Source organism: Rhinatrema bivittatum, chromosome 3, assembly GCF_901001135.1.
Source record: "Rhinatrema bivittatum chromosome 3, aRhiBiv1.1, whole genome shotgun sequence".
NCBI classification, from domain to species: Eukaryota; Metazoa; Chordata; class Amphibia; order Gymnophiona; family Rhinatrematidae; genus Rhinatrema; species Rhinatrema bivittatum.
Window position 1 is genome coordinate 585,123,856 of NC_042617.1, and position 9,949 is coordinate 585,133,804.

Genomic DNA, 9,949 nt, shown 5'->3' on the forward strand with positions numbered 1-9,949 from the left:
CTTTCCTCCAGGGTGTACATATTTAGATTCTTCAATCTCTCCTCGTACGTCATGCGATGAAGATCCTCCACCTTCCTGGTCGCCCTTCTCTGTACCGCTTCCATCTTGTCTTTGTCTTTTTGTAGATACGGTTTCCAGAACTGAACACAGTACTCCAGGTGAGGCCTCACCAAGGACCTGTACAAGGGAATAATCACTTCCCTTTTCTTACTCGATATTCCTCTCTCTATGCAGCCCAGCATTCTTCTGGCTTTTGCTATCGCCTTGTCGCATTGTTTCGCAGACTTCATATCATTAGACACTATCACCCCAAGGTCCCTCTCCTGCTCCGTGCACATCAGCTTTTCCCCCCCCATCGAATACAGTTCATTCGGGTTTCCACTCCCCATATGCATGACTTTGCACTTCTTGGCATTGAATCTGAGCTGCCATATCTTCGACCACTCTTCCAGTTTCCTTAGATCCCGTCTCATTCTCTCCACTCCTTCCGGCGTTGTCCACTACTGCTGGAGCAGGATCTTTGGCGGCAGCCATTTTCCACTCTGTTGCACTCGACTTCTCCTTTTTTGATAGACGAGTGGACATGCCAAAGTAGGGAATCACCCACAGTGTCTAAAGGGAACCAGCACCACCACCAAAGATTAAACTCAGTAAGGAGGAGATTTGATCCAGAGCCTCAGGAAACACGTCTTCCCCACCACATCTGGCAACATCTCCTTGATTTGCAGTTTTTGCTGTCTGGGAGCACTTTGCTTGTATGTGGATAAGACCTATAAGCTGTGCCAAGAAAAGACCAGTTCCAGTAACAAGACAGAGAACCTTCTTGAACTCAGGTGCCCCAAGATGCCAACCATGCAGAGTGACCAGGTTTTGGGATTCCAACATCAGTAAGACTTAACTCATTTTCCTTTGTGAGCTGCGCTGGTGGAATGGGTCATGTGTTCCAGTTCGGGCTCAATTGTCACAGGCTCCCCAGCATTTATTGGGTTATGAGAGCAGGGATTTAAAATTAGATGAACTCCTGGGAGTTGCGAGTTCAAATTAGTACCATAGAGAGCAGAATGTCCCTCCTCTAGACTCACTTTGAGAACAGTTGTCCTTTTCTCCAGTTTGTGTCATGTGCCATCGCTCCTTGTAAAGCAGCTTATATAAGGATATCATTTAAATACTGACAATAAAGTAGAACAGAAGAGAGCACATTTAGGGTTTGATTTTTAAAGCAACATAATGCTCAAAAAAAGGCTATTTTTCAGGTGCAAGTGGCACCTTGAAAATCAAAGTGGAGGTTATGCATGTATTCCTAATTTGGGGATTTCCCTTTTTCTAACAATGCTTTTCATCCCCATCAATGTGGTTTTCATGCAAACCATAGCACAGAAACTCCTGTTAGCTGTCACTGGGAATCTGATACAGGCAGATGTATTAGAGCTGGATTTCTCAGTATATCTGCAGTTTATGACAATCAAATATTTGATCTTATTAGAACAACTGAAGTAACTTGTGACTTATCTTGGGGGAAGAGAACAAGTAGCTTGGTTCAATCACTCACAGTTCACTTGATTCCCTTTACATTTGGTGTTCCTCAAGGGTCGGTATTTTCGCTGGCCTTATTCAATACATATTTGAGACCTTTTTGTAATCTTTTAGATTCTCTTAATATTGAATTCAGAATATATGCTGACAACATACAGTTATTTTTCCAGTAAAGGAGAATTTGTCTTTTGTATTAGCTCATATTACAGATTGTTTGACTCTGATTGACTTTTGGATGTGTGATAATCACCTGCTGTCTACTTTTCTCATCAATGTAATTCAGCTTCTTTATTTATTTATTTTATTTAACACTTTTCTATACCGACCTTCATGGTTAGATGACCATATCAGATTGGTTTACATCGTTTGAACAGGAAGAGCAAAGTTACATTCAAACAAGGATAGTAAACTTGGAAGCAATGACAGCTGGAAAGAAAGGCCTAAGAAGGCAGTAAACAAAGAGTATAAACAATTGATGAATCAGGTGTAGCTCTTATTAAGTACCGTATTTTTCGCTCCATAAGACGCACTTTTTTCCCCCAAAAGTGGGGGGAAAATGTATGTGCGTCTTATGGAGCGAATATAAAAAAAAACCAAACAAAAATCTAACAACCCCCCCCCCTGCTGACTCCCCCAAGACTTAATTTACTGCAACCCCCCCCCCAAGACCTGCCGACTTAATTTACTGCAACCCCCCCTCCCAAGACCTGCCGACAATTTACTGCAACCCCCACCCTCCTGACCCCCCAAGACCTGCCAAACGTCCCTGGTGGTCCAGCGGGGGTCCGGGAACGATCTCCTGGGCTTCGGCCGTCGGCTGCCAGTAAACAAAATGGCGCCGACGGCCCTTTGCCCTCACTATGTCACTGAGACCGACCAATAGCAGCGGTCGGTCCCAGTGACATAGTGAGGGCAAAGGGCCGTCGGCGCCATTTTGATTACTGGCAGCCGACGGCCCACACCCAGGAGATCGTTCCCGGACCGCTCCTGGACCCCCGCTGGACCACCAGGGACGTTTGGCAGGTCTTGGGGGGGGGGTCAGGAGGGTGGGGGGGTTGCAGTAAATTAAGTCGGCAGGTCTTGGGGGGGGTCAGGAGGGTGGGGGGGTTGCAGTAAATTAAGTCGGCAGGTCTTGGGGGGGGTCAGGAGGGTGGGGGGGGTTGCAGTAAATTAAGTCGGCAGGTCTTGGGGGGGTCAGGAGGGTGGGGGGGTTGCAGTAAATTAAGTCGGCAGGTCTTGGGGGAGTCAGGAGGGTGGGGGGTTGCAGTAAATTAAGTCAGCAGGTCTTGGGGGGGTCAGGAGGGTGGGGGGGTTGTAGTAAATTAAGTCGGCAGGTCTTGGGGGGGTCAGGAGGGTGGGGATTGTTAATTTAAAGGGATGGGGAGGGTTTGGGGGGGAGGGGTTCCCAGAGAAAAAACGTTTTCTGATCTGGGGAGTGGACCGAAATGGCCCTTCCCAGACCCGAAAACAAAATGGGGAGAAAAAAAAAAGCTATGCACTCCCCTAATTTGCTCCATAAGACGCCCAGACGCAGAGCCGGTTTAGCACAAATTTTTTTTTTTTTTTTTTTTAATTTTCCCCCTCTGAATCCTAGGTGCGTCTTATGGTCAGGTGCATCTTATGGAGCGAAAAATACGGTACTTAAAGGTAATACAGAGATCCATTGTTCATGAAGGTTGTTCGGTCGTCTAGTGTGTATCCGGGGGATCTGAGAAGGCTTGGCGGAATAGCCAGGTCTTAAGTTTTTTCCTAAATGTTAAGAGGCAGGGTTCCAGCCTAAGGTCTGAGGGGATGTTGTTCCAAATAGCTGGGTCTGCTGTCGAGAAGGATCGGTCTTTGGTCAAGGTGAGTCATGTGGCTTTGGTTGGCGGGGCTTGTAGAGTTCCTTTGTATACTTCTCTGGTTGGTCTGTTGGAGATATGGAGTCTGAGAGGGAATTTGAGGTCCAGATGGGTGATATGTGTTCTCCACGGTTGGTGTTAGTCAGGATTCTTGCCGCGGCGTTCTGTATCAACTGTAGAGCTTCTTTATTGGGAAATCAATGTTTGTACAAGGGATTCAAATTCCATTTAAAGAAGTTGTTTGGAATTTAGGGGTGCAATTTGACTCCCAGCTACTTTTACATCACAAATCCAATCAGTCTTAAGGACGGGCTATTTTATGACATCCGATATGTTTTGGACAAAAATGATTTTCGTACAGGTTTTGTACTTCCATCCATAGATTACTGTGATGCCCCTTTCTGGTGGTCTCCCACATATTTGGTTAAAAGCTTTTCGGATACTCCATTACTCTGCTGCTAGGCTACTTCTGAGAGGCCACCCGTGGGAGCATGTGAGACCTCTGCTGCAACAGCTGCCTATTACACCACATATCAAATTTAAGATCCTTGTACTGGTTTTTAAAGCTTTAAAGATGGATGAGCCAGTTGATTTAAGTTACTTACTCCGTATATTCCAACATGAGAAAGAGAAAGGGCTATTATTTATTTATTCCATCCGTGAACATTGCCCGTTTGTGTGAATCTAGGAAGCAAACATTTTCTATCTTTGGGCCCTCTTTATGGCATGACTTGCCTGTCTCTCTCTGTGATTTAGATGACCTCCCTGCTGTTTCAGGCTTTCATGACAGTTTAGCTCAGTAATGGATGATGGATAAAGTATCAGTGTAAGAGCATTTCTATTACTGTTTGCTCTTCCTACGTAATTTTACAGTGCTTTGGTTTTATTGTACTCTGCTTAGTTTGGCAGATCCGATGCAGGCAGAAAACAAATGATTTAAGTAAATGAAAGTATGCATGGAAGTCCATTTCATGTGTACTTTCACCTGCAATAGCAAGAGGTATTCCGGGGCAGATTAAGCATTAACATACAAGTGCGTTACATATACACGCAGACAGTTGTACCTACTCAGGAGTAGGCACAGCTTTCTGCTTGTATGTGTATACTTGGACAATCTGCAAATTTTCAAATCGGACTTATGGGCGTAGGTCTGCATTGAAAATTCACGCTTTTTAGCCACAGACTTCAGTCCTACGTGGGCTAGTATAAAATTACCTTAAGATATTTTAGTGCACAGAGTTTTTAAGCAAGAAGCCAAATTCCCTTTCTTTCTACATATGCTATGTTACACTTTGTCATTGTAGTCCTGTAAAGAATGCTATTAAAACCGAACTATCAAGCAAGAAAAGTTAAGAAGAAAATGCAATTAATAGGTTCTTCACTTTCCATCAGTGGAATATGATCATTTGAGAGATCAAACAGCACCTAAGACTATCCAACCAATTAGTCCCGACAAGGCAGCGACTTCTCTTGACTATTCAAGGATGCTGGACCTTAGCACACATTGACACCAGAAACGTCCAACTTGGAACCTCCAAAGCAGATAAACAGACCTGACCCCTGGCATCTCACCTGCACCTCTGTGGTATAACTCTTCTTGGGGTGAAGGTGACTTGATAGGGCTCCTTTCCCTTCTTTCTCCTCTCTCCCTCCCTCAATATACTTTCCTGCTCCCTCCATTCCGTCTCTCTCTCTCTAGACATTCTCTCCCTTCCCTCTAGGAAGATGTGGTAAAAGCTGTTAATGTAGCTGGAGGGAAATAGTCCATAAACCATTATTAATGTGAACTTGGGGAAATCCACTGCTCATCCCCAGGATAAGCAGCATAGAATCTATTGACTTTTTGGAATCCTGTCATGGATTTGAGACTTGGATTGACCAGTGTTGAAAACAGGATACTGGGCTTGATGGACCTTTGGCTTGACCCAGTATGGCAAGTTTTATGAACCTCAGTTTTGTTCCATTCCCCAGTGGAGACCATAAAGTGTGTGTAACCTTCCGATGTTTGGTGCCAAGGCTCTTGATAAGCAATGTTACCTGCAATTATCCATTAGTGCTAAGTTATGCCACTCAAAATCTGAAAAGGATAGGCTACTGCTGTTGGTGAAACACAAAATAACTGATGTGGTCTTACGTGCTCTGTTTTGGCTCCAACCCTCTGCATGGGAACAGGCTTCTTAACAGCAGGAACTTTGGGTGGCGGTCGGTGAGGCGTCAGCATAGAGCCTGGCTGCTCGGTCTTAGACACTGAGGGTTTGCTGCACACAGACAAGGGCTCAGATTTTGATAACGTCTGGCTGTGCAATGAGGCATGCTTCAGCGCTTCATCTTGTTTTTCTGAAACATAACAAAATGGCAATTTCATTAAGATATGGTATTGAAAGACATTTGTCTGGAACATGTTTGATGCTCATTATTTTGCTGGATAAATATTAACAACAAAATATGTGCATTTGGGAGCTTGGGATAAGCAGAGGTTCCTTAGTTGCAGAGAAGTGAGGGCAAAGGTGCAGAACACGTATGGTCTACGATATTGCAATGGGAGACAAGGCAGGTCGCCTAGCATGGGCAGCAGGACAACTTGGACACACTTCTCATTTAATAGTACAAGGGATGAGGAGTGATATGCTGCACGTGGTCAAGCTGGTACAGCTCATAACTGGGAGATCTCAGCACAGACGTTGGTAGTAAGAGCAAGGAAAGGTGATGGCAAGGGCTAGAGTAGTGCAGGTGGTCAAGCTTGTATGAATGACACCTGAGAGATATCCTTAACTAGGGCCATGTAGGCAAAGCAACTGGGCTTATATCTGCCATATTACTCTGAGGCCACAGTATAACTTGTGACATGCAATAGCATCCACAGAGCTCCTGCTAAGGTATCAATACTGTTCATATAGGACACACTTCTTTTGTTTTAAGACAAACTAAGCTTGAGATATACTGAGCTGAGCAATAAGTTTCAGGATACCACCCCAATTTTTATTTGATCTGGTCAGTCAGCTCCCAGGTGTGGTCATTTTAGAGTTTCCCTCTCTGTTTGCGTATTTGGTGCTTGGCATTCTTTTTGGCTCTGTTAAGTGCACGAGAAGAGCAGAAAGCAAGTGAAACACAAGAGTCCATTGCAAGCAAAGTAGCCAGTAAGATGGTAGCATCTAGGAACTGACCAGAAGCATTTCTAGCAGGGCAGTTGTGCTACAAACCTCACTGCTGGAGCTGATAAGTTGGCAAATATATTATATTATGATAGAACCGGGTCAATAAAAGCTACTCCAGCCATAAGAGTTACTAGGCATAGACAAGAAACTTCAGCTGTGTACTGTGTGGTTTATTACAGAATTATACCACAGGCATTGAAAGGGTTATTACCCTTACAAAAGGGAAACACACTTGCAATTTACAGAAATGGTTAGGTTGTGATGATTGGAAAAAGTATTTTGTCATTAGGGACTGTTCCTGGACATCATTTTAACTAGGACTATCTCCCTAGCACAATTTTAAATCAGCTCCTTTGACTTACCGTCTCTGGCTTCCATCAGCCATTTAATGGCTTCTTCTGCTTCCTGAGGGGTCGTAGTTTTTATCTGCTTAACATTATAAGGTTTGCTTATTCCGGTCCTGACCTTAGGCTTTTGAGAAAAAGAAAAATATATTTTAGGTTAAAATAGTCTGCAACTCAGATGTTGTATGAATTAAAAAATCAAGAACTGAATCCTGTACTCTAAATTACATTCACTGTGTGGACATGTTCATAAGTGACGTGTGTGTGTGTGTGTCTTGTGCATATCATGAAAGCACAGGAAAAGTATGAAACCGCCCCTTCCATACAAAATAATTTCACTTCAGGTTTGAGATTACAATCTATTACACCCTGTTGTCTGTTGGGCTATCTTGATTGTGAAGCGTGAAAAGTCCCACTGAGGTTTCATCTCATGACTCAGTTAAAAGTCTTCAATGAGTCGATGCTGAACTCTGTCAAAACTGCAAGACCATAGAAGCAGTGGGGCATAACCAGGGCTGGCTTGGTTTGTCAGTAAAAGAAACCCTGAGCCAGATGCCAACCTTACCTGCATCGGGTTTGTCCTCCCTTCAAAAGAGACCACGGTGCTGAGTGCCATAGGAGCAGGGAAGAATGCTGAGAACAGGATAAAAGGAACAAGCAGGGGAAGAGATAAGGGAAAGAATGATAGAGGGAAGAGAGAGAAAAAGTCATGAAAAATGTACCCCACACAGAAAAGAGAGAAAAAAAAAAGCATACGACAGATCGGAAATAGAAAACAGAGGGCAAACAGGCACCAGACACAGAGAAGGCAATAAAAGGGAGAGAGGCAGAACTACAACCGAGAACAAAAAGACACAGAGATGCAGAGCTAGGAAATAAAACCAGCGATGGCAATGGTGGTAAACTCAATTTATTTTCTGAAAGAGCAAAGTAACTAATCAATGTCGCTGACTGCCGAGCCCCAGTTACACAGTCACACAAGGTCAGGATGGGTCACTGACTGCTGAGCCCCTGTTATGCTGTCACACAAGGTCAGGATGGGTCACTGACTGCCGAGCCCCTGTTACACAGTCACACAAGGTCAGGATGGGTCACTGACTGCTGAGCCCCTGTTACACAGTCACACAAGGTCAGGATGGGTCACTGACTGCCGAGCCCCGGTTACACAGTCACACAAGGTCAGGATGGGTCACTGACTGCCGAGCCCCTGTTACACAGTCACACAAGGTCAGGATGGGTCACTGACTGCCGAGCCCCGGTTACACAGTCACACAAGGTCAGGATGGGTCACTGACTGCCGAGCCCCTGTTACACAGTCACACAAGGTCAGGATGGGTCACTGACTGCCGAGCCCCTGTTACACAGTCACACAAGGTCAGGATGGGTCACTGACTGCCGAGCCCCTGTTACACAGTCACACAAGGTCAGGATGGGTCACTGACTGCCGAGCCCCTGTTACACAGTCACACAAGGTCAGGATGGGTCACTGACTGCCGAGCCCCTGTTACACTGTCACACAAGGTCAGGATGGGTCACTGACTGCCGAGCCCCTGTTACACAGTCACACAAGGTCAGGATGGGTCACTGACTGCCGAGCCCCTGTTACACAGTCACACAAGGTCAGGATGGGTCACTGACTGCCGAGTCCCCTGTTACACAGTCACACAAGGTCAGGATGGGTCACTGACTGCCGAGCCCCTGTTACACAGTCACACAAGGTCAGGATGGGTCACTGACTGCCGAGCCCCTGTTACACAGTCACACAAGGTCAGGATGGGTCACTGACTGCCGAGCCCCTGTTACACAGTCACACAAGGTCAGGATGGGTCACTGACTGCCGAGCCCCTGTTACACAGTCACACAAGGTCAGGATGGGTCACTGACTGCCGAGCCCCTGTTACACAGTCACACAAGGTCAGGATGGGTCACTGACTGCCGAGCCCCTGTTACACAGTCACACAAGGTCAGGATGGGTCACTGACTGCCGAGCCCCTGTTACACAGTCACACAAGGTCAGGATGGGTCACTGACTGCCGAGCCCCTGTTACACAGTCACACAAGGTCAGGATGGGTCACTGACTGCCGAGCCCCTGTTACACAGTCACACAAGGTCAGGATGGGTCACTGACTGCCGAGCCCCTGTTACACAGTCACACAAGGTCAGGATGGGTCACTGACTGCCGAGCCCCTGTTACACAGTCACACAAGGTCAGGATGGGTCACTGACTGCCGAGCCCCGGTTACACAGTCACACAAGGTCAGGATGGGTCACTGACTGCCGAGCCCCGGTTACACAGTCACACAAGGTCAGGATGGGTCACTGACTGCCGAGCCCCTGTTACACAGTCACACAAGGTCAGGATGGGTCACTGACTGCCGAGCCCCTGTTACACAGTCACACAAGGTCAGGATGGGTCACTGACTGCCGAGCCCCTGTTACACAGTCACACAAGGTCAGGATGGGTCACTGACTGCTGAGCCCCTGTTACACAGTCACACAAGGTCAGGATGGGTCACTGACTGCTGAGCCCCTGTTACACAGTCACACAAGGTCAGGATGGGTCACTGACTGCTGAGCCCCCTGTTACACAGTCACACAAGGTCAGGATGGGTCACTGACTGCCGAGCCCCTGTTACACAGTCACACAAGGTCAGGATGGGTCACTGACTGCCGAGCCCCTGTTACACAGTCACACAAGGTCAGGATGGGTCACTGACTGCTGAGCCCCTGTTACACAGTCACACAAGGTCAGGATGGGTCACTGACTGCCGAGCCCCCTGTTACACAGTCACACAAGGTCAGGATGGGTCACTGACTGCTGAGCCCCTGTTACACAGTCACACAAGGTCAGGATGGGTCACTGACTGCTGAGCCCCTGTTACACAGTCACACAAGGTCAGGATGGGTCACTGACTGCCGAGCCCCTGTTACACAGTCACACAAGGTCAGGATGGGTCACTGACTGCTGAGCCCCTGTTACACAGTCACACAAGGTCAGGATGGGTCACTGACTGCTGAGCCCCTGTTACACAGTCACACAAGGTCAGGATGGGTCACTGACTGCCGAGCCCCCTG

The 9,949-nt window shown here is 46.8% G+C and overlaps 1 protein-coding gene across 4 annotated transcripts in view; it reads right to left on the reverse strand.

Moving 5' to 3' along the window:
• Positions 1 to 9,949, reverse strand: part of SYNJ2 (synaptojanin 2) — a 257,365-nt gene that overhangs the window by 4,229 nt on the left and 243,187 nt on the right. For 3 of the 4 annotated variants that reach the window (XM_029596673.1, XM_029596671.1, XM_029596672.1), the window contains 2 exons: positions 6,892 to 7,000; positions 5,509 to 5,711 (listed from right to left, as the gene is read on the reverse strand). In XM_029596673.1, coding sequence (XP_029452533.1) covers positions 5,509 to 5,711; positions 6,892 to 7,000 — 312 coding nt within the window. Of the gene's footprint in view, positions 1 to 5,508; positions 5,712 to 6,891; positions 7,001 to 7,438; positions 7,507 to 9,949 lie in introns of those variants that run through there. The other variant, XM_029596674.1, reaches the window with a different exon arrangement.